At 41.3% G+C, this 25,227-nt stretch overlaps 1 protein-coding gene across 3 annotated transcripts in view; it reads right to left on the bottom strand.

Moving 5' to 3' along the window:
* Nucleotides 1-16,034, bottom strand: part of fsip1 (fibrous sheath interacting protein 1) — a 413,443-nt gene extending 397,409 nt beyond the window's left edge. For all 3 annotated transcript variants that reach the window (XR_010018372.1, XM_063051206.1, XM_063051194.1), the window contains exons 1-2: nt 15,979-16,034; nt 2,839-3,012 (exon numbers count right to left, since the gene is read on the bottom strand). Coding sequence is in view for 2 of the 3 variants with exons in the window: in XM_063051206.1 (XP_062907276.1) it covers nt 2,839-3,006 (168 nt within the window). In the remaining variant the exon portion in view is untranslated. The remainder of the gene's footprint in view (nt 1-2,838; nt 3,013-15,978) is intronic.
* Nucleotides 16,035-25,227: the final 9,193 nt, after the last annotated feature.

A 25,227-nucleotide genomic window follows, 5' to 3' on the forward strand; every position in this document is an offset into this window, starting at 1 on the left:
GAGGGAGATGTCTTCATTTTTTAAAGAAAGGGGCTTCCCTTCCTCCACTATCAACTCTGCTCTTAAACGCATCTCCCCCATTTCACGTACATCTGCTCTCACTCCATCCTCCCACCACCCCACTAGGAATAGGGTTCCCCTGGTCCTCACCTACCACCCCACCAGCCTCCGGGTCCAACATATTATTCTCCGTAACTTCCGCCACCTCCAACGGGATCCCACCACTAAGCATATCTTTCCCTCCCCGCCTCTCTCTGCATTCCGCAGGGATCACTCCCTACACAACTCCCTTGTCCATTCATCCCCCCCATCCCTCCCCACTGATCTCCCTCCTGGCACTTATCCGTGTAAGCGGAACAAGTGCTACACATGCCCTTACACTTCCTCCCTTACCACCATTCAGGGCCCCAAACAGTCCTTCCAGGTGAGGCATCACTTCGCCTGTGAGTCGACTGGGGTGATATACTGCGTCCGGTGCTCCCGATGTGGCCTTTTATATATTGGTGAGACCCGACGCAGACTGGGAGACCGCTTTGCTGAACATCTACGCTCTGTCCGCCAGAGAAAGCAGGATCTCCCAGTGGCCACATATTTTAATTCCACATCCCATTCCCATTCTGACATGTCTATCCACGGCCTCCTCTACTGTAAAGATGAAGCCACACTCAGGTTGGAGGAACAACACCTTATATTCCGTCTGGGTAGCCTCCAACCTGATGGCATGAACATTGACTTCTCTAACTTCCGCTAGGCCCCACCTCCCCCTCGTACCCCATCTGTTACTCTTTTTAATGCACACATTCTTTCTCTCACTCTCCTTTTTCTCCCTCTGTCCCTCTGAATATACCTCTTGCCCATCCTCTGGGTCACCCCCCCCCCGTCTTTCTTCCCGGACCTCCTGTCCCATGATCCTCTCGTATCCCCTTCAGCCTATCACCTGTCCAGCTCTCGGCTCCATCCCTCCCCCTCCTGTCTTCTCCTATCATTTTGCATCTCCCCCTCCCTCTCCAGCTTTCAAATCCCTTACTCACTCTTCCTTCAGTTAGTCCTGACGAAGGGTCTCGGCCTGAAACGTCGACTGCGCCTCTTCCTATAGATGCTGCCTGGCCTGCTGCGTTCACCAGCAACTTTGATGTATGTTGCTTGAATTTCCAGCATCTGCAGAATTCCTGTTGTTCATCTTTCTTCAGGGCACATTGCAGGACTCAATAATTAATTTTCCAACTTTAGATAATTTGTTCATTCTTTTTGTTTGCATCAGGGTTAGCTATTTCTTTTTGCCTATCATCCCTCTTCTTTCATTATTTCACCCTCTGGTAAGTTCCCTTTATTCCACCCACTGCCGTCACTCACCTTCTCTGCTACATAGACTAACTAGTTTTCTCTCTTTCTCAGTTTTGATTAAGGTGGGGGAGGGTGTGACTGTTAACAGTTTCTCTATCCATTTATGCTGCTTGCCCTGCTTAGTTGTTTTTTTTTCCCCAGCATTAAACACAGATGTGAAGTTTCCCCTGTCTAAGATGTCTAAAGCTTAGAGATCAAACAATAAGGGGCCAGCCAATTAGGTGAGGAAAAAAAATCTTCTTCACACAATGAATAGGGAATCTTTTGGATTCCTCAACTATGGGGAATGTGGAAGCTCAAGAAAAAGCTCAATGGACAATTTGGAAATTAATCTATACTGAGCCAGGTAAAAGATCAGCTATGATCATATTGAATGGTGCATCAGTCACAAGGTACCACACTGCATTGCAGTCACATCTGGGAACAATATTCCATGTTAAGAAAATTTGCATCTGCATAACAACATTTGTTTTGAAATTCTATGAAGGAATTTCTAGGCCAGTATCTTTCAGCTCCAATTTGAAATGAAAGCTCTCTATCCCAATCATCAAAATCAGGTTTAATATCACCGGCATATGTCATGAAATTTGTTAACTTTGCAGCAGCAGTACAATGCAATACATGATAAATATAGCAAAAATAGAATTACAGTAATTATATATATGCATATTAAATAGTTAAATTAAAAATAGTGCAAAAACAGAAATAAAAAAGGAGTGAGGTAGTGTTCATGAGTTCAATATAGAAATCACATGACAGAGGAGAAGAAGCTGTTCCTGAATCACTGGGTGTGTGCCTTCAGGCTCCTGTACCTCCTTCCTGATGGTAAGTGTGAGAAAAGGACATCTCCTGGTGGTGGGGGTCCTTAATGATGGACGGTGCCTTTCTGAAGCACCACTCCTTGAAGATGTCACGGATACTACAAAGGCTAATACCCATGATTCAGTTGGCTAAATTTTACAATTTTCTGTAACTTACTTTGATCCTGTGCTGTAGCACCCCACCCCATAGCAGACGGTGATGTAGTCCTCAGAATGCTTGTTACAGTACATCTATAGAAGTTTTTGAGTGTTTTAGGTGACAAACCAAAGCTCCTCAATCTCCTTATGAAATATAACCATTGTCTTGCCTTCTTTATAGCTACATTAATATATCGCAACCAGGTTAGGTCCTCCGAGATATTTACACCCAGGAACTTGAAAATGCTCACTCTCTTCTTCTGATCCCTCTATGAGAATTGGTTTGTGTTCCTTCGTCTTACCTTTTCTGAAGTCCACAATTTGCTCTTTAGTCTTACTAAAGTTGAGTGCAAGGACGTTGCTATGACACCACTCAGCTAGCTGGTATATCTCACACTACCACCACGTTCCCATTGGGAATCATTATTTATGACAATGGTTCCATTACTGTTTACAATTTCATTTTATTGAATTGCCTGAAATATTTGAGCACTGAGAGGAAATATAACTGATATTCAAACCATACACATTTTACCTGGGATAAATTTGGTTCTGGTGTTAAAACCACCATAGCTCCAGAGCAGTGTATATTCCGTCTTTGCTTGTCTGGTGATGGACCACTTGCCACTCGGCTGCCAGGGCGTGTTCGAAAACCAGTTGCTGAACGTGTGACCTCATCAAACTGGCCTCTAACAATGTCCATTATAACCTAAAATAATCCAATGTTTTAAATAAGTGCACATGATGATGTCAGGGAATCACAATGTGCATCAACATACAACACCAGAATGAATAAATGACAATTTACCAATGTTTTAGACCTGGTGTAAAGCACATTTAATTTTCAATATTTTAACAATATCCAACAATTACCAGCAGAACAGAACTGCCAGTAGTTGTCACACAAACAAACAAATACAATACTGGAATATCAACACAAACTAGATTTTTCACACTACAATATCTGCGCAAGCATGTTACAGAAAGGGAAAGTAAACTTCATTTTTAGACTTTTTAATTCAGGAAATAGAGATCCACAGGAGAAGTATGTGTTAAGAGCTAAGGTAATACAGCCCATACACTAGAAACTCTTGCACTCCTGCTCCGAAAATAATAGACCATGTCGTGTAAGGTTCAGCTAGATTTTCCATATACAGAAACAAACTACAACAAATTCAGAGTGGAGCACATTATTAATTAATTATTAATAATTAATTAATTATTGTTCTTGCAAGAGGAGATATACTTACAGCCAATTTATGTCTGGAAATATAGCTCTGATCTTCTGTTTCAACCAAGGTACTTTTATAGTGTTTTTTAATATATATGCATATGTATATATATATGTGTGTGTGTGTATATATATATATATATATATACACACACATATATATACACACACACACACACACACACACACACACGAAGGACAGTGATTAGATTGCTCCATTCCATAACATTACATTCATCTGCTATCTTCATCCCCATCTCATTCTCACATTTGATCTTTAGAAATTGCGTCCTGTTTCCCTACTATCTAGACATCCTCTCTGGCCATAAAACAAATTGCCTGTCATCAAAGAAAATAGTTTGTTCCATATAACGCAAACACACTTGTAAGTTTTCTCACCCAAACCAACAAGGCATCTTAGGATTTTACAGACCCCATTTTGTTACATTATATTTTACAAAAAATACAAATTCATAAAGAATTCAGGGCTACAAATACATTTCCAAAGCCACATTTTGTTATGAACATCAAGTGATTGGCGACCATTCACTTGATTTACAATTTCACTTGTGTACAAGCTGCTGTATGGAGGATCAGTAAAGTCCCCTCCACAGACTATTTAGTGTATGCAGATAGAACAAGCAACTGTTTACCTCTTTAATCAACTGAACTGAAGAATTCTTAATAAGCATAAGCATTCTTAAGCAGTATAAAGTTCAAACTAAGAAAAGCAAATTGAATGCCAAATCACAAACAGCAAACTAAGTTAATGGCAAACTAAGAGAAATACCTCAGTGAAGGCAAACTCGTGGAGAGGATTTTTAGGGGCTGGATTTACAAGCATTTAAAGAATCAGAGTCATACTAGAGATATCGGCATGGTTGTGAGCGGGATGAGGCTGATTTAGTTTTAAGGAGGTGACAAAGCAAATTGATTGAAGTACAGTGGCGAATGTGGTGACAAGGCTCCCGATGGTAGACTCATCCAGAAAGTCAGGAGGCAAGGGATCCATGGAAACTTGGCTGTGTAGATTCAAAATTGGCTTACCTACCCATAGAAGGCAGAGGATGGTAGTAGGTGGAGCAACTTCTCCCTAGAGGTCAATAACTAGTGGTATTCCACGGGAATCTATTGTAGAACCTTTACTCTTTGTGATAAGAATATAAGAAAGAGGAGCAGGAGTAGGCCATCCGGTCCATCAAGCCTGCCCTGCCATTCAATAAGATCATGGCTGATCTGTCCGTAAACTCAGCTCCATTTACCTACCTTTTCCCCATAACCCTTAATTCTCCTATGTAAAAATCTAACTGTATCTTAAATATATTTAGTGAAGAAGCCTCAACTGCTTCCCTGGGCAGAGAATTCCACAGATTCACCACTCTCTGGGAAAAACAGTTTCTCCTTATCTCCATCCTAAATCTTCTCCCCTGAATCATGAGGCAATGTCCCCTGGTTCTAGTCTCACCTACCAATAGAAACAACTTTTCTACTTCTATCTTATCAATACCTTTCAAAATTTTGTATGTTTCTGTAAGATCCCCTGTCATTCTTCTGAATTCCAGACTGTATAGTCTCAGGCGACTCAATCGCTCCTCATAGGTTAACCCCTTCATCTCTGGAATCGTCCTGGTGAACCTCCTCTGCACTGCCTCCAAAGCCAGTATATCCTTCCTCAAGCATGGAAACCAGAACTGCACACAGTACTCCAGGTGCAGCCTCACCAGTACCCTGTATAGTTGCAGCATGACCTCCCTGCTCTTGAATTCAATCCCCCTAGCAATAAAGGCCAACGTTCCATTTGCCTTCTTAATAACCTGCTGTACCTGCAAGCCAACTTATTGTGATTCATGAACAAGCACTCCCAAGTCCCTCTGCACAACAGTATGCTGCAATCTTTCACCATTTAAATAATAATCTGCTTTTCTATTATTCCTTCCAAAGTGGATGATCTCACATTTACCAACATTGTATTCCATCTACTAGACCTTGGCCCACTCACTTAACCTATCTATATCCCTCTGCAGACTCTCCACATCATCTGTACAATTTGCTTTTCCACTCAGTTTAGTGTCATCAGCAAATTTTGCTACACTACACTCAGTCCCCTCTTCCAAATCATCAATGCAAATGGTAAACAGCTGCGGGCCCAGCACCGACCCCTGCGGCACCCCACTCACCACGGACTGCCAACCAGAGAAACACCCATTTATACCAACTCTCTGCCTTCTATTAGTTAACCAATCCACTATCCATGCCAATACACTTCCTCCAACTCCATGTGTCGGTATCTTATTTATAAGTCTCTTGTGCGGCACCTTATCGAACACCTTCTGGAAATTCAAGTATACAACATCCATCTGTTCCCCTCTATCCACTGCACCCATTATGTCCTCAAAGAACTCCAGTAAGTTTGTCAAACAGGACCTGACCTTTCTGAATCCATGCTGCGTCTGTCTAATGGAACCACTCCTTTCTAAATGTTTCGCTGTTTCTTCCTTAAAGACATCTTCAAGCATCTTCCCAACTACAGATGTTAAGCTAACTAGCCTATAGTTGCCCATCTTTTGACTGCATGCTTTTTAAAAAAGTGGTGTAACATATGCTGTCTTCCAATCCACCAGGACCTGCTCAGAGTCTAGAGAGTTTTGCTAAGTGATTACCAACGTGTCTACTATAACGTCTGCCAGTTCCCTCAGCACCCTGGGATGCATCCCAGCAGAATCAAGGGACTTATCTACCTTCAGGCCCTCTAGTTAGCTCATCGCTATCTCTTTACTGAGAGTGATTTTATCCAGGTCCTCACCTCCCATTTCGTCCATAACATCACTCTTTGGCATATTAGACGTGTCCTCCACTGTGAAGACCGACACAAAATAGTCATTCAATGCCTCAGCCGTTTCCTTATCACCCAGTATCAATCTCCCCTTCTCATCTTTCAAGGGACCTACATTGACTTTAGCCACCCTCTTCCACTTTATATATTTATAAAAACTTTTGCTATTGATCGTGTGGATAGTTAGAGGCTTTTGCCCAGGGTTGAAATGGTTGTCACAAGAGGACACAGGTTTAAGGTGCTGGGAAGCAGATACAGAGGAGATGTCGGGGGTAAGTTTTTTTTATGCAGAGAGTGGCGAGTGTGCGGAATGGGCTGCCGGCAACAGTGGTGGAGGCGGATATGATAGGGTCTTTTAAAAGACTTTTGGATAGGTACATGGGGCTTAGAAAAATAGAGGGCTATGGGTAAGCCTAGTAATTTCTAAGTTAGGGACATGTTCAGCACAACTTTGTGGGCCGAAGGGCCTGTATTGTGCTGTAGGTTTTCGATGTTTCTATTTTGTGCTAATTTACTTCATATTCTATCTTCCCTATATTTAGAAATGACTTAGATGACAAAGTGGAAGGTGGATGAGTAAGTTTGCAGATGAAACAAAGGTTTGTGGCAACTTGGATAATGTGGAAGGTTATCATAGGTTACAAAGGGATAAAGACATGATATCGATATATATGGAGAAATAGCAGATGGAGTTCAATCAGAAAAATGTGAAGTGATACACTTTGGAACATCGAACTTGAAGGCAGAGCACAAAATTGATGGCAGGATATTTAACAATGTGGAGTAAAAGAGGGATCTTGGGGTTCAATCCAGAGATCTCTCAGAGTTAAAACACAAGTTGATAGGCTGATTAAGAAGGCCCGTGATGAATTGGCCTTTGTTAGAAGAGGGATTGAGTTCAAGAACCATTAAGTTATGCTACAGCTTTATAAACCTCTGTTTAGACCATACTTGGAATATTACATTCAGTTCTGATTGCCTCATTATAGTAGGATGTTGAAGCTTTAAAGAGGGGGCAGAGAAGATGTACCAGGATTCTGTCTGGATTAAAGAACTTGTCTTATGAAGAAAAGATGAGCAAGCTAGGGTTTTTTTCCTCTTTGGAGCAAAGGAGGATGAGAGGCAACTTAATAGAGGTGTATAAGATAATGAGAAGCATACACAGAGTGGGCAGCCAGCACCTTTCTCTCAAGACAGCAATGACCAGTACTCCAAGTGAGGCCTCACCAGTGCTTTATAAAGTCTCAACATTACATCTTTGCATCTATATTCTAGTGTTTTTGAAATTAATACTAACATTGCATTTGCCTTCCTCACCACAGACTCAATCTGCAAATTAACCTTTACAGAATCCTGTACAAAGACTCCCACCATTGTGCCTCAGGTTTTGGTATTTTCTCTCCATTTAGAAAATAGTCAACTCTTTCATTTCTTCTACCAAAGTGCATGACCATACACTTCCCGACATTGTATTCCATCTGCCTCTTTTTTTGCCCATTCTTCTAATCTGTCCAAGTCCTTCTGTAGCCTCTCTACTTCCTCAAAACTACCTGCCCTTCCACCTATCTTCATATCTTCTGCAAACTTTGCAACAAAGCCATCAATTCCATCATCCTAATCATTGACACAACGTAAAATGATTCGGTCGCAACGCAGACCGCTAAGGAATACCACTAGTCACCAACAACCAACCGGAAAAGGCTCTCTTTATTCCCACTCCTTGACTCCTGCCAATCAGCCACTATTTTATCCATGCTAGAATCTTTCCTGTAATACCATGGGCTGATAGCTTGTTAAGCAGCTTCATGTGTGGCACCTTCCTTCTGAAAATCCAAATACACAACATCAACCAATTCTCCTTTGTCTATTCTTGTTATTTCGTCAAAGAATTCCAACAGATTTGTCAGGCATGATTTTCCCTTGAGGAAACAAAGCTGACTATGGACTATTTTATCACATGCCTCCAAATAACCAGAAATCACATTCTTAATAATCAACCTCAACATCTTCCATCAACCACCAACATCTGACCTTTGGAGGTCAGACTAACTGGCCAATAATGTTTTTCTTTTGCCTCCCTCTCTTCTTGAAGAGTGCAGTGACTTTTGTAATTTTCCAATTTTTCAGAACCATTCCAGATTCTAGTGATCTTGAAAGATCATTACTAATTCCTCCATGATCTCTCTCAGAACCCTGGGGTGCATGCCATCTGGTCCAGGTGACTTATCCACATTCAGATTTTTCAGTTTCCCAAGAACCTTCTCCCTAGTAACGGTAATTTCACATACTTCATGACCCCTGACATCTAGAACTTCTGCTGTTAGTGTCTTCCACAGTGAAGACTGATGCAAAATAATTATTCAATTCATCCACCATTTCCTTGTCCCCCATTGCTACCTCTCCAGCATTGTTTTCCAGTGGGCTGATATCCACTCTCGCCTCTTTTGCATTTAAGTGTCTGAAATAAACTTCTGGTATCCTCTTTAATATTATTGGCTAGCTTACTTTCGTACTCCATCTTTACCTTCTTAATTACTTTTTTAGTTGCCTCCTGTTGGTTTTAAAAGCTTCCCAATCTTCTAACTTCTCACTAATTTTTGCTCTATTATATGCCCTCTCTTTGGCTTTTATGGTGGCTGTGACTTCTCATTAGCTATGGTTATGTCATCTTGCCTTTAGAATACATCTTCCTTTCTGGGATGTATACATCCTGTGCCTTCCAAATTGATTCCAGAAATTCCAGCCATTGCAGCTATGCCACCATCCCTGCCTGTGTTCCTTTCCAATCAATTCTAACCAACTTCTCTCTCATGCTTCTGTAATTCCCATTACTCCACTGTAATACTGATATATCTGACTTTAACTTCTCCATCTCAAATTTCAGGGTGAAATCAATCATATTATGATCACTTTCCCCTAAGGGTTCTTTTACCTTAAGCTCTCTAATCAATTCTGGTTCATTGCACAACACTCAATCCAGGATAGCCGATCCTCTAGTGGGCTCAACCACGAGCTGCTCTAAAAAACCATCTCATAGGCATTCTAGAAATTTCCCCCTCTTGGAATTCAACACCAACCTGATTTTTCCCAACTACGTACATATTGAAATCCCCTATGACTAGTGTAGCATTGCCCTTTTGGCATGCATTTTCAACTTCCCATTGTAATTTGTAGACAACATCCTTACTATTGTTTGGTGGTCTGTAAATAACTCCCATCAGGGTCTTTTTACCCTTGCAGTTCCTTAACTCTATCCACAATGATTCAACACATTCTGACCCTATGTCACCTCTTTCTAATGATTTGATTTCATTTTTTAAAATCAACAGAGCAATGCTACCCCCTCTGCCTTCCTGACTGTCCTTTCAATACATTAAGCTCCCAGCTATAATCTTCTTTCAGCCATGCTTCAGAAATGCCTACATCATGCATGCCAATCTGTAACTGGGCTCCAAGTTCATCTCCCTTATTCATTAATTCTGTGTCCATTCAAATATAACACTTTCGGTCCTGTATTCACCTTTTTCCATTTTGTCTGCCTTTTACATTGCAACTCATTCTGTTGACCGCAATTTTGCCCCACCATCAACCTCTCCTTGCTAGGAGTCTCACTACATATTCAATCTGTTTGTAAGCCAACTACATGGTCTTCAGCACTATCACTCTGGTTCCCAACCCCCTGCCAAATTAGTTTAAACCCGCCTGAACAACTCTAGCCAACCTGCCTGCAAGGATATTGGACCCCTTCGGGTTCAGGTGTAACCCATCCCTTTTGGACAGGTCATACCTTCCCCAGAGTGATCCCAATGATACACAAATCTGAACCCCTCCCCCCTGCACCAATTCCTCAGCCATACACTCCTCTGCCAAATCACCCTATTCTTGTCCTCACGGGCACAGGGCAGGAGCAGCAACCCAGAGATTACTAACCTGGAGGTCGTGTTTCTCAACTTTCTACCTAACTCCTCAAAATCTCTTTTCAGGACCTCATCACCTTGTCTACCTATGCCATGGGTGCCAACATATACCAAGACTTATGGCTGCTCACCCTCACCTTGAGAATGCCATGGACCCGATCCGAGACATCTCTAATCCTGGCACCAGGGAGGCAAGATATGATCTGGGTTCCTCAATCGTGCCCACAGTATCTCATTTCTGTTCCTCTGACTAAGGAATCTCCTATCAACACAGCAGTCCTCTTCACCTCTATGCTCTTCTGAGCCACAGCACCAGACTCAGAGCCAGGCACCTGGTCACTATGGTTCCCCACGGTAGGAAGTCCCTGACAATATTATCTGAAGTTGTATAATTATTATTGAGGGGAATGGCCACAGTTATACTCTGCACTGGCTGCACATTTCCCCTCCTTCTCCTCACAGTCACCCAGTTACCCTTCTCCTGCAATATAGGTGTGACTACCTCCCTGTAGCTCCTGTCCATCACCTCCTCATTCTCCCACATGAGTCAACGGTCATCAAGCTGCAGCTCCAGTTCCTTAATACATTGTCAGAAGCTATAGCTCAGTGCACCTGGTGCAGATGTGTTTATCTGGGAGACTGGAGGCCACCCAGACTTCCCACATCCCACACACAGTACAAAACACTGTGCCGGAACCATTCCCACTAAAGTATTATGCCTTAATAGATGTGGAATGAACAAATAAGAACAGAGAGACAGAGTAACTTACAATATACTTTACCTTACCCAAGCCTGCTCTCACCTCAGCCTGACGAGCCAAAGGCACTCTAAAGCTGACACACTCAAAAGAATGCCACTCTGCTTGCACTTGAGTTATTTGTACTGGTCCTTTCTGATGAATCACTTTAGTTGACTGGTTGCTCCTCATCTCAAACTACTGCAAAACTCTACCTTTAAAATCCTGGTTAAAAGATAGATCTTTTTATGCACCCTTGACATTAATTGTCGAACTCAAAGAAAACTACTGTGAAGCTCTGATTTTTAAATCTTCACCATGGACCAGACTGAAAGATAGCTCTTTTCACACACTGCCTTTTGCTAATTGGTCACTCCTTGACTCAGAGAAACTGTCATGAAACTCTGCCTTTAAAATCTCAATCACCATCCTGGTTGACAGGTAGCTCTTTTTATGCACCCAACGTTTATTGTTCAACCTGTGCTGTGGATACAGATGCGGCTGAGAAGACACGTTGGCATTTATTGCCCACCCCTACTTTCCACGATAGGACAGCAGTAGGCTTTCCTCTTGAATCACCTTAATCCATGTGGTACTGTATCAATGACCTTGTAATATCGTCTAGTTGTGAGTTTCACTCAATAAGCAAAATATCAGCAATATATTGCATACAGAAATGTATAGGTAATAATGAACCTACACATGTCTTCAAGGTGATAGTGATTACAGCTCTTGCAGATACAGATAACAAAGCCCTGGCAATGGCTGCAGTGCATACTGTGGATAGTGTAAAATGCAGTAAAGGCACTGAGAGTGGGGATTTAAATAAAATTGATAGGGTGCCAACAGCTGCAGATGTGTCCTCCCAGACAAGCAGAGTACACTCTGAAACCTGCCTGATCTTCATTTGTAAGTAGAGAAGATTTAGTGATTTGTCTCAAGATATAAAACCTGCTGTAGAGCTGCAGTACAGCAGTGATTTTATGTATTGTACTGTACTGCTGCAACAACAAAAGGAACCAAATTTCATGGCATACTGTATGTGAGGGAAGACAAACCTGATTCTGATATGAGTCTCTATTGCGGACTGAGAGTATTAAGGGGTCAAGGAGAGAGGAATCATGGTTGGAAAATGGGGAGTGGAGAGGGGAAGGAGCAGGATGCAACAGAAAAACATTCTGTAATGATCAATAAACCAATTGTTTTCAATCAAATAACCTTGCTTGGTGTCTCAGGGCTGGGTGTGTCTGCACACACACCACTTCACCCCCTTCCTGCCTCTGGCATTCCTTCTCTTCCACCTGTCCCACACCCCTTCTGCGATGCTCCACCCTCACCATTCCCAACGTCCCTTAACAAACTCACTCTCTGCTCCACGTTGACAAAGATGCTGTAAAAGTCTTAAGCACCCTAGCTACTGTATATAAATGTGCCTATGTGCCTAACTACAGTATTTTTGCACAGTACTGTATTTATTGAACCAGAAATTTTGCTGTTTAATGTTGTTCCTGGAGGAGACCTTTGTTTAAAATATCAACTTTTGACAAGATTTCAAATGATTGACTGAACAAAACAGTAAGAACTCACGTGATCTAAGTTTAAGTTGCAAACTGAATCAAAACTCAAGTAAGTGACAGGAAGCTTGGTCATGGTTGCTGATTGTTTTTGTGATTCAATTCAGCTGGGCTCAGTATTCAGCCCATATGTTTTTGCAAAATATAGCAATGGTATAGATGAAAATATAGATCTATAAAATCTATAGAGGATACAAAAATAGCCGACATTGAGTAAGAAAGCTTTAAAATACAAGTAAATATAGATAGTCTGGTCAGTTGTGCTAAAAATGAAAGGCAACTGGAATTTAATACAGAGAATAAAGCATCTGGAGAGCTAAAACAGAGGAAAGAAATATACAATAAATGGAAGGATACTGGTTGAGGAAGAACCAAAGAATTGTGGAATACATGTCCACGATGGATAGAGTGCAAAGGGAATTTACAAACAAAATGTTGTCAGATCTTGAAATTTTCAGCCATAGTGCAAGATTAGAAAAAAACTAGGATTGTTTTCTTTAAAATAGGTGAGACTGATGGGAAATTTAATGGCGGGGGCAGGGGGGAAGACTTGAGGATCCTAGATAGTATAAATAGGAAATGCAATAGCAGGATGGCCAAAGTCCAGGAGTAAAGTTTTAAAAGTAATTGCTAGAAAGCATATGAAGGAAAATATTTTCATTAAACACATGGGAACTGTTAGAAATCCATTACCTGAAAGTGTGCTGGTTCTAGTAAAGTTCACCACATTCATAATGTACTTGGACGTGTGCTTGAAGAACCATGACCTGCAGACCTTTAGACCTATTACTGGGATCAATACCTTTTTCAACCAGCACTTATTTTGGAGGGAGCAATCTCCATTGTGTTGTAATTTTCTATAGCAGATTTTCCAGATACCATTCAACAAATTATTTCATTTTGAAAGCTATATTCCAATACATTATAAACAAAGTCACTTTATTTGCTGCAACTTGACAAGACTGGTTCTGCAAGAATGAGCAATATTCCAATAGATCCCAGGTTTTGTATACTCACAAAAGAAGGAAGCATGCACACAAGAGAAAGCACCATATACAAAAACATGCTGCAAGCAGTCCACAGTGGAATAATATCAGCATACAGGCAGCCCATTTATGTGGACAAGAAGTGCACAATGTCAGGGCTGCACATAAATCAACTGTATGTTTTGTGCAAGCACCACACACATGCTGCAAGCAGGCTGCATTTTCAGTGCAAGTGATATACCTGAGTAGGTTGTACACTTCCAGCAAGCATCATATACAGGCAAACTGCACCAGTGGTACCAGCACTCTTCACCAGCAGCCTGCACATTCACTGCCAACTCTGTACTCGAAGGCCACAGGTTACCCTGAAAAGGCTGCACGCCCATTACCAGCACTGTACATGGCACACTTTCATTGCAATGCCAACTCCATACACAGGCAAGATGCCTATTTGATACCAACACTGTAAGAGGGCATGCTGTGCAACACTGAACATAAGCAAGTTGCACAGTCAGTGCAGTAAACGTAGTAGGAGTTATAGGTGGGGAGGTAGGGGAAAGTGTTTGGAAGTTAAAGTCAAATATAGCAGAAAAAGTAAGTAGATTTCAGCTACTCCATTATTAACTGGGTCTGCCTTGATGTGAAAGAGTGAGTAGAGTTTCTAAAATGCATCCAGGAGAGCTTTCAGAGATAGAAAAGTCAAGTTTATTGTCATTTAACTACATACGTGTATATGAGGTATATAATGCATACAGAAATGTCACAACGTTTCTCCGAACCAGGGTGTAAAGCGCGGAACACACGATAACTTATGAGGTAACGATAAAATCTACAGATGAATCTCACATAAATAACAAACTAAAGTGTATTAATACTAAATATTGTAAGGTACGGAACATATTAACCAGTAGCTCTTCTAATACGATGAGGCCGGGAGTTTAGAAGCCTAATGGCCTGGGGGAAGAAACTGTTTCTCATCCCGACCGTTCTTGTTTTTATGCATGGTAGTCTCCTGTCTGATGGTAGAAAGTCAAAGAGGATGCTGGATGAATGGGCGGGATTCTTAATAATTTTAAGGACAGTGCGTATGCAGCGCTCCTGATAAATATCCCCAGTGGATGGTAGTGAGACCACTACAGTATCCTCTCAGCCATTTTCATAGTCCTTCGTAGGGACTTCAGATCCGAAGCTCGACTGCTCCCATACCCGATGGAGATGCAACTAATCAGATGCTCTCAATGGTGCTCCTGTAAAACGTAGTTAGGATTGGGGAGGGGGGGGGGAGAGTCTTGTTTGCCTCAGCCTTCTTAGGAAGTGGAGACGCTGCTGTGCCTTCTTATGCGGGGAAGTGATATGAAGGTACCACGTGAGGTCATCCGTGATGTGAACTCCCAGGAACTTGGGGTACTTAACTCTCTCTACGTAGAAGCCATGTATTCGCAGAGGGGAATGGTTTTTCTGCACCTTCCTGAAGTCCGCAATGATTTCCTTTGTCCTGACCACGTTCAGGCTTAAGCTGTTCTTCTCACACCAATCCACCAGCCGCTCCACTTCCTCTCTATGCTCTGGCTTGTCATCGTTTTTGATAAGGCCATCCACTGTTGTGTCATCGCAAACTTGATGACACGGTTTTAACTAGATCCTGCGACACAGCAGCGGGCTGAGCACACAGCCTTAGGAGCGCAAGTGCTCAGCGAAAAGGAGCAGTACTCAACGAATCTCAGAGAATATAGCCAAAGTCGAGTTTACTGCCTTGTGCCTAAGTACATGAATGCACGGGCACTGACTTGCAGAGGCATCACAAGCACATAGCTTCGTATAAACATCATTCACGAGAAACGCATAAATTATACCCATTTTTTCCAAGGGAAAAAAAAGAGAACACACTAAGTCCATTTTAGTGCAAAGTGATCACAGTTGCCATAGTTTTGTCTCCGGCCAGATGATTTAAGTGTCAGTGTAAATATAAGAAAATGGGAGCAGTAGTAGCAGAATCAGGATTTAGCCCCTCAAGCCTACCCCACCAGAACACAGGAAAACCGGCATACTGCAAGCTCTAAACACAAATAGACTATCTAGTACTCTAAACCTAATATTCTCTGCAATACATGGATAGACTTCTCATGCCCTGATATTGCTGTTCTAGGTCAAACTGCGCAGGCTCTACTAGTTCCATGTACCAACTGCCGTCCCTCTGTCCCTGAATCCCGCCGAGTCTCAGGCACCGCACTCGGGCATTTAGGCAGCCTCTGGGGCGTTCATAGCAACGGCTCTGTGGGGAGGGTTGATGCAGGTGAACGGGCCCCGCATCGCCTTCCTAACTGATGGAATCATCCCTTAAGCTGTCAGTGACCTGGCCCCAAAGTCAAAAGTGGACTAAGAACGAAAACATTTTACCAGACGATCGAAAATAGATTGAAAGAAGTTGAGCTCTCGCCGCTAATGGATGCCCAGGGTCCCGGATGTGGTTGCTATTCAAACCAAAGGCAACTTTATTTATAGGTTTTGAACATTGTTGTTCTGATGTCGCTGTTGCATAATTCCGATAGACTGCAACAGACATGGTCATCATTGCTGCTGCCGACAAGCTCGCCACTGTCTGCTAGATCAGGGCAGTTGGCATTTAAGGAGAAACTAGATATGCATTAGAGGAGAAAGTACAGGGTTCTTTGATTGCGATGTGAAGTCTGAAGAAGGAACATGAATGCCAAATGCTTTTCCTCCAGTGTATGTTCTGTGAGATTCCATATGATTCAACTAAATACTTGCAGCAACCTTATGAAATATAATAATGCTGCGAATTTGACAGCGTGCCAGACAAGCTTTTCACTCTATCTCGATGCATGTGACAATAATGTAATTCCGATCCTCTGCAGCAGCCAGAGATATACAAGAAACTGGCCCATATGTAATGCGCATTTCTTTAAAATAGCAAAACTGGAGATTCTTTCCTGATAGTAGATCCACTGTTTGTTAAGAAAATAAAAACTGAAAGGCCTGTATTTATATAGCACTCCTTACAATTATTTCAGAGCATACCAAAGTGCGTTACAACCAATAATTTAAAGCAGTGCTACTGTTGCGATTCAGGAAAAACCGAGCGTGCTTATTAAATACAGAGTGTGGCCCAGGAGCAGTCAGGAATCATTAAACAGTTTTATATTAAGATTCTTGATTTCTAAAACAAAGTCTTTATTTTCAGACATTTCTATTTTACATCCTTAAGACTTTATAACCACCCTAATCCAACCCGATGTTCGGCATCGGATGGGAGCCAATAGGAAACTTTGCCATATTAAGTATTTTGGCGCTTGCATTGTGCTTCTATTAACAGCGGGAATAATTTAGACCTGAACAGGATGAACTTCCACACTAAAAAAGGGGATTACTCACGCTACATATCTCTTACACTTAGGGTGGTATATCAGTTAATGCTGCTATCAGACAGCTCCAGGAACCTGTGCTTGCCTCTATCATCGCAGACTGTCTCTGTAAAGGGTGCACTTTCCATCCTCGACAGCGTGTGTTTTCAAGAAACTGTGCAAAAAGGTCCATTGACTAAGTAAATTATTGCCTAATGAAGGTAAGTGATAAAAATAAATCTAAAGAGGTATGTTGGGCATGTGAGAGGGGAAGCAAGTTGCAAAGGTGCACAGAAACAGTAAGTAGGATTGACAGGATTGCCCTTCTGAGAGTCAATAGGGATCTCATTGCTAAATGTCTTCTTTCTATTAAATTACATACAAGATATTATACAATATTTGATTAACTGAAGTATCATCTTGCAAAATCAACCACCATCATACTTCTTATCTTGTTACAAAACAGAAACAGGAAATTATTTAACTGGTACTATAATCAGACATGAAAGGTTTCATGGTCGATATTATGGTACAATTTTTTTTATTTTTTGAGTGTAATTTCCTTCTTATTAACAATAACAACAATAAATCAAAGAGTTGTAAGAGAAATTGAGATTTTATTATACTAAATTTCCTGCATCTAATATAGATTGGTCTCCAACTTACCACCTTACATTCCACTGAAACTGATTAAATTTTAATTCAAAACAAATGATTTCTTCACTAAGTATGTGTTAAAAGAAATAGTTCACTCAAACAATCACCAAGAAAAAAAAATCAAATAAGAAGCCCCCAGATTTCCTCCAGATCTTGAGTCTGTGTATAGTTTTCACATCCTTTCTGTCACTGCAAGGCTATGCCAATATCCCAAAACCAAATTGGTTGGTAGATTAATTGACCACTGTAAGTTTCCTTAATTCATAGATAGAATCTGGGGGAGTTGGGGAGACTAAAGATAGTATTCATGTAGTCATATTTTCAGTAGTTTCAACATAATTATGATAGGGGTGGCCCTTGGGCTGAGATTCTAAATTGGAGAAAGGCCAGTTCTGATGGCATCAGAAAAGAGCTGGCAGCTGTGGAATGAAATAGGCAAAGGGCCACATGGTAAGTGTGAGGTCTTCAAAAGTGAAATACTGAGAGTACAGAATTTGTATGCTCCTATTAAAATAAAAAGCAAGACTAACAGATTTATGGAACCTTGGTTTTTTTGAGAGATATTAAGGACCTGGTTAAGAAGAAAAATTAGGCACATATCAAGTAGAGGCAGTCCAGATCCTATGAGACACTTGGGAATATACGAGATGCAAGAGAACACAGAAGAGAAATCATGACATAACGTTGCAGCCAAGGTGAAAGAGAATCCCAATCATTATGTTCATCTATGCATGGATCCAAAAGATACAGGGGAGTTTTTTTTTTGCATGTCTATTTACTTAGGAAACATGCACAGGGTCTACAGAACAGAGGCAAAATAAAGTAGTAAAGGTTATAGACCATATCCAGATTACGGAAAAGATGCTTGCTACCTTGAGCCAAGTTAGGGTAGGTAAATCCCCAGAGCCTGACAAGGTGTCCCCTTGGACCTTGCAGGAGGCTAATAAAGAAATTGCAGGGGCCCTAGATGAGATATTTAAAACATCCTTAGCCACAACAAGGTGCAGAGGACTGGAGGACAACAAATGTTCCATTGTTTAAGGAAGTCTGTAAGGATAAGCTGAAAGTTATAAGCCAGTGAGCCTGACATCAGTTATGAGTGAATCATTGAAATGTATTACAAAGGACAAGATATATACTGTAACACACAAAGTTGCTTGAATTTCCAGCATCTGCAGAATTCCTCATGTTTACGAAGATATATACTGTAAGTATTTTGATAGACAGGACATAACTAGGGGTAATCAACCTGGCTTTGTGTGTGGTAGGTCACATCTAACCATTCTTGTAGAGATTTTTGAGGAGGTTATGAGGAACAAAAGGCACTGGACGTTGTCTACATGGACTTTAGCAAAGTCCCACATGGAAAGTTGGTCCAAATGATTGACATTCAGGATGAAGTCATAAACTAGGCTCATGATTGGCTTAACAAGAGAATACAGAGAGGGATAGTAGATGGTTGCCTCTCTGACTGGAGCCCTGTAACTAGTAGTGTGCCGCAGGGATCAGTGCCAGGTCTGCTGTTGTTTGTCATCTCTATAAATTACTTAGGCGATAATGTGGTAAACTGGATAAGTAAATTTGTGGATGACACCAAGACTGGGGGAGTAGTGGACAGCGAGGAAGGCCAGCAAAGCTTGCAGTGTGAGCTGAACCAGCAGGTAAAATAGGCTGAAAATTATAGATGGAATTTAATGCAGGCAAGTGTGAGGAGTTGCACTTTGGGAGGGAAAAACAGTAGGATTTACACAGTGAAGGGATCTGGGAATGCAGATCCATAATTCTTTGACAGTGACACCACCGGTAGATAGAGTTGCAAAAAGAGCTTTTGGCACATTGCCCTTCATAAATCAGACTACTAAGTACAGGAGCTGGGATGTTATGTTGAATTTTTATAAGACTTTAATGAAGACAAACTTGGAGTATTGTGTGGAATTCTGGTACCTACTGGAAAGATATCAATAAACCTGAAAGAACGTAGGGAAAACTTACAGGGCTGTTTTAGCATCATTGATTTACAGAGTCATACAGCATGGAAATGAGCCCTTTGGCCCAACTAGTCAGTGCTGACCAAGTTCATTATCAATCCACGTACCTGCCCAAGCACCTTTTAAATGTTAATGTACCTGCCTCAACTACTTCCCATGGCAGCTTGTTCTATATACTGACCACACTCAGGTCCCACTAAAGCTCTTAATCTTACATATGTCCTTAGGTGTTGCTAGGGCTTGAGGATTTGAGTTATAGACAAAGGTTCAATAGCAATGCACACAAAAATGCTGGAGGAACACAGCAGGCCAGGCAGCATCTATGGAAAAGAGTAAACAGTCAATATTTTGGGCTGAGACCCTTCATCAGGACTGGAAAGAAAGGGGAGAAGTCTGAGTAAGAATGTAGGGGGAGGGGAGGAAGTACAAGATGGCAGGTGATAGGTGAAACCGTGACTGGGGAGAGGGTAAAGTAAAGAGCTGGGAAGTTGATTGGTGAAAAAGATAAAGGGCTGGAGAAGAGGGAATCTGATAGGAGAAGACAGAACACCATGGAAGAAAGAGAAGAGGGAGGAACACCAGAGGGAGGTGATGGGCAAGTAAAGAGACAAGGTGAGACAGGGAAACAAATGGGGAATGGTGAAGGGGGGGGGACCAATTACTGCAAGTTCGAGAAATCGATGTTCATGCCATCAGGTTGGAGGCTAACCAGCTGGAGTATAAAGTGTTGCTCCTCCAGTCAATCCTCCAGATTGACAGTCAGTATGGACATGGTGGGCTGAAGTGATCATTGCCATGATGAATCATTCTTTTACTCTATACCTATAAAGTTTTCAAAGTATTAAGAAAAAATACATTCTTATTCAAATCATCTATCAAATGTTTATTGTAGCACAGGACTACAACAAAAAAATGATGAGAGTTGACAGTTGACTCACCAGCTAAAACAGGAGAAAGAAAGTAATTGCAACAGCATTAACAAGCAGGAGAGGCAACTGGAGCTAAAACCTGCTAGAATTAAAATAACTTTTCTGCAGTTCGTGCAGCATCTGTGGAATAAGAAACAGTTAGTGTTTCAGATCTGAGACTCTTTGTCAAAAGTTGGAAAAGGAGAAAAAATAGTTTTAAGCTGCTGAGAAGGTGAGGAAGGATGGGAAGAATAAAGAAATATCTTAGATAGGAAAGGCCAAATGACGTGAACCTATTATACTTCTTTTCCTGTGCTGCGTTGCAAATAGCAGTGCTATGGGATAGGCCCTGTAGACCAAACTACACAAATCAAAAGAGAAAAACTGAGCTAAAATTATGGCAGGCAGAATCTGTCAGTTAAGATACAGATAGAAAAAAAGTCAATTATGTATAATTGGAGAATTTTATATTGAATTCAGAGTACTGCATCATGTCAGGACAGAAGACATGGTAGTATTCCTAAGCCTGCGACCACTGCTTGGTTAGAGTTGTCATAACGGGGATGCTGGTGGCGGACCCAAATGCAACACACAGACACTGAAGTACTAGGAACAGGACTCAGAGTGTCAAGAAAGCAAAGGAAGTGGGGAAGAAAGGACACTGGACATTGACACAGGCCCTGGATGAGACTAGGATGCAGGGCCTGGGCTAGGACATGGACAAGAAACACAGAACCCAGACAAGGAACTAGGAACAAGGAGCCTGGACTAGTGACACAGAACTCCAGAACCAGAGCCCGGACAAGGACCCAGAACCTGGGTCTTGGTTGGGACTCGGAACTAGGATGTTGGCAAGGACAGGACGTGGCTACAGAACAGGACATAGAACTCCTGCACAGGACAAGGCACATGGACAGGACGAGAACACAAAGCCTTGACTTGGACAGAATGAGAGACTCCTGGACAGGATGAGGGAACCCCAGCACGGGGCTGGACGAGGTACTCCAGGGTTGGGTGAGGCACATGGACAGGTTGAGAACATGATGCCTTGACTTGGTCTTGGGGAGGCAGGTAACCCAGAGCCTTGGTCTTGGGGAGGCCGGCAACCCAGAACACAGAGCCGGGACCACTCCTTGGGAACAGGACGTAGGGCCGGGTCTCATACACAGAATGCTGAACGCGATGAGACAGTTCTCAACACAAGGTAGCGGCAAACAGCCGGACCTACCTAGCAAAGGATTGGACACAGAGACAGTTCCCAACTCAAGGTAGTGGCAAACGGCCGAACCTACTTAGCGAATGCAAGGACACAAAGAGACAGTTCCAAACAATGAAAGACAGTTCCTTATCTAGTCACAGCAAGGCTCCAGTCTTGCTCCGGCAGTAGAACTTGACAGCAATACAGGCGAGATTGCAGACAAGTCTTCAGGCCAAGGCTTCGGAAGGAAAAAGAAGGGAAGGGAACAGTCCAGCAACTGAAGCTGAACCCAGGAGCTGTTTATGTAGCCAGTTCAAAATGGTAATCATGTGCCTCAATTTAGGTGCACAACAGGACAGGGGAAAACTGGAAAACCTGGAATAAGGAACGATGGACTGGACCGTGAACTGGAATGCGGACTTCGCGGGCCGGACCATGACAAGAGTGGGAGTGGGATATTAAATTAAAGAAGCAAGCAATCCTGTGCAGGTTCTTTGCAAAGAGATATCACAATCTCTGCAGTTCAATAAAGAAGAAACCATATCAAGGCTGCCACTACATCTTTCATCCACTGTGCTTTAATTTGTCATTGGTCTTGAATGGAGCAATTTATAAAACATTCTTATGAAGCTTAAACAAAATCTACTGTCCTATCTTCAGTAACTTTTTCCTTGGTTAATGTTTTATTCTTTGTATCTTTATAAAGTATTTCAGTATTACCTTTTATGTTGCCTGCTGATCTTTCTTATAAATATAATTTACCATTTTTTCAGTTTTTCTTGCACTTTTTTGCAAATAAACTTATATTTCTGCTGTTATTACAAACAAGGAAAATGAACCTGATTCATTTTAAATACAACTTTGCCATTCATTCGGGGAGTTCCACCTTTGGACATCTTTCCTTCACCTTTGTAGATGTGTGTCTAGTCTGTACACATTCTTTTTACTCTCTTAAAATCCTCCAATTATTGACTTACTGTTTTGCCTGCCAGTCAACCTCAGCCAAATCCCAATTCAGCTCACTGAATATCTAAATTAATGATTGTTCAAGGAGACATTAGAAGCAGAGATTTTCCTTCAACTGGGCCACTATGAAGTCTTTGAGATGTGGATGTTCTTTTTTCCCTATTGCTAAAGGCAGTGAAAAACAGACGTGTTGGTTCTCCAAAGACAATAAAATAAATACAAGGTCCACAGCATAAATAATAAGCTGGACGTTTTTAAGACCTAAAAGCAATCATAATAAAGTATTTTAATTTGTGATCTTTGAAACGTAGCTACAAATCAAATACAACACAACCAGAGAAAAATGATACAGGCTAAAAAAATATCCAAAGTGGAACCCAATAAAAAATTGTTAGTACACACTTCATATGTTTAAATTGGATTTTTCAATTAATGACAGGGAAACAGAGATCTAACATTCTGGCAGAACAAAAAGTCACTGTTCTTGTAATATTAAGTTAAAGTTATAATTTAATTTGATACATATTTAAAATCTTATGAAAATTTGCTGACCAGTGTACATTAAAGTGTAAAAAATATCATGCTTCTATTTCTAATTTTTTTGGGAAATACAGCTTGCAGATCACTGCCTAAAATCTGGCTGGATGCATTCTTCGAGTTGAGTAACAGTGACACATTCCAGAATTAAATTACTGATTAATGCTATTGTAAATACAGTGCCATTGGGCAATTTAGTAAGTCAGCCTTTGCATGACATGATGATTTGAAAGTTAAGAAGCTCTCAAAAGCAGCACAAATCTTCAATAAGGAAAATATTACGATTCATTGCCCTTACGTCAGAAATTGATTGTTATAAAACTTAAGTTGATCAATCTATTCTCTTGCAAAAATACAAATAACTAGTAAAATATTGATCTGTTAAGAAAATCACAATGACTTAAGTAAGTTTCAATACTTAAAGCACAATTTTTTTCTGTTTATCTTAAAGCAACAAAGTTGAAATGCAATCAATAGGCCTTGGTCCAACAAGATTATTTGAGAGGCATCATTTTATTTCTAAGCAGTTTTTGTTATTGAAATTTAATATTTGCCTCCACTTTGGCAATTTACATCCTATCTTATGCTGGCTTTGGTCACTTTAAACTTCTTGTAGGTTTCTTCCTTCTTAAGTGAATATTTTTCCTCAGAATAAAACTAATTGAAAAATTTGCATTAGAACACTAAACAGAGTTTATGTGACAAGAATAGAAATTAAACTTCTTCGAACACCTTTACTTCCTTCAAGCAGAATCAACTGTAATCAGTATGTAAACGGGAAGAATTCACACGCATTCTGCAGTTTACCTTCAGAACAAACTTCTCTTTATTACAAGCTGTTGTCAGCAAGAAAGTCACTCATATTGGAACAAATGCTCCCCAATCCAAAGTTTTCATTATTTTTATACTTCTTATATACTTCCTCCCGTCATCCGCCGCCATCCCAACCTGGCATGTGCTCTGTATACCATAGTGTGACATAACCCCTTTGCAGTGTCAAGCTTCAGTGCCTATGTGGTAGTGAGCTTTCTAGTTTCAGTGCTTTGTGTACTACGTGAGTGTGAGCAGTTCTACTTTTACCTAATATGTACAAAGGCAAGATGCTATCCTGGAGTTTATGGGATTGTTTTTAGGTTGGCAACCAGGCACATTTACTACAGTTGACTTTAACCTGCAGTTCATGGCTTGGTCTGGTTTGAACCTGCTGCAGACTTTAACTGCCTGGTACTACCCCTGTAGTGTACTCCCTTATCTCTCTACTACATAATCAATCCCCTTCTATCTCACCGCTGTGCTATAGAACCAAAAAAAAATCACTATTCCGTACTTCACAGCACATATTGGATTGGAAGCTCTGTTGTCTGGATTTGGCACACACTTACCCTTGGGCCACACTCTCTCACCCAGCATGGTCCTTGGCACCGTCTTCTGTGGGAGGCCATAATCCAGCTGAATGCTGTGGTACAGCAAAACTCAAGATGCCATGATAGCTTTGCCTCCAGTACGTCTTTGAAAGTTGGTGAAGCCCCATCCCAGACTCACCACCTATCAGTGAGATTCAATGTTGATGGAATTCCCTAATGTCACAAATACTCTACTATACCTAGGCATGATTAAACACCTACAATTAAAAAATAAAGTTGCTTAAATATGAAGACGCTGGTAGGTGCACACACATAATAATTAAATTAACTGAACTGAATCAAAGAAAATGATCATCTTACCATCTGCAGACAGGAATATACACCCAAAAATTTTAATGTGGCTGCTGTTCTTTCTCCAGGCTCAGAGGGAAAATGTTTCTGGGCTGAGGATCTGAGAAACATATCTTCACAGTAAGACTACAGGTATTATCCAGGTATCCAGGATTTGGGACCAGCATTGTGGAAGGCTGCACTCCAGTTTGCCCTTGGGATTTCCAGGTTTCTGCCCAGGTTTCTCTCAGATCTGCCAGCTTTAAGCAGATGAACTGCCCCATTATTTCATTAGAATGATGATGGAATTTCTTTAGCATTAATGCATATATTGAC

The sequence above is a fragment of the Mobula hypostoma genome, chromosome 1 (assembly GCF_963921235.1).
Source record: "Mobula hypostoma chromosome 1, sMobHyp1.1, whole genome shotgun sequence".
NCBI lineage: Eukaryota > Metazoa > Chordata > Chondrichthyes > Myliobatiformes > Myliobatidae > Mobula > Mobula hypostoma.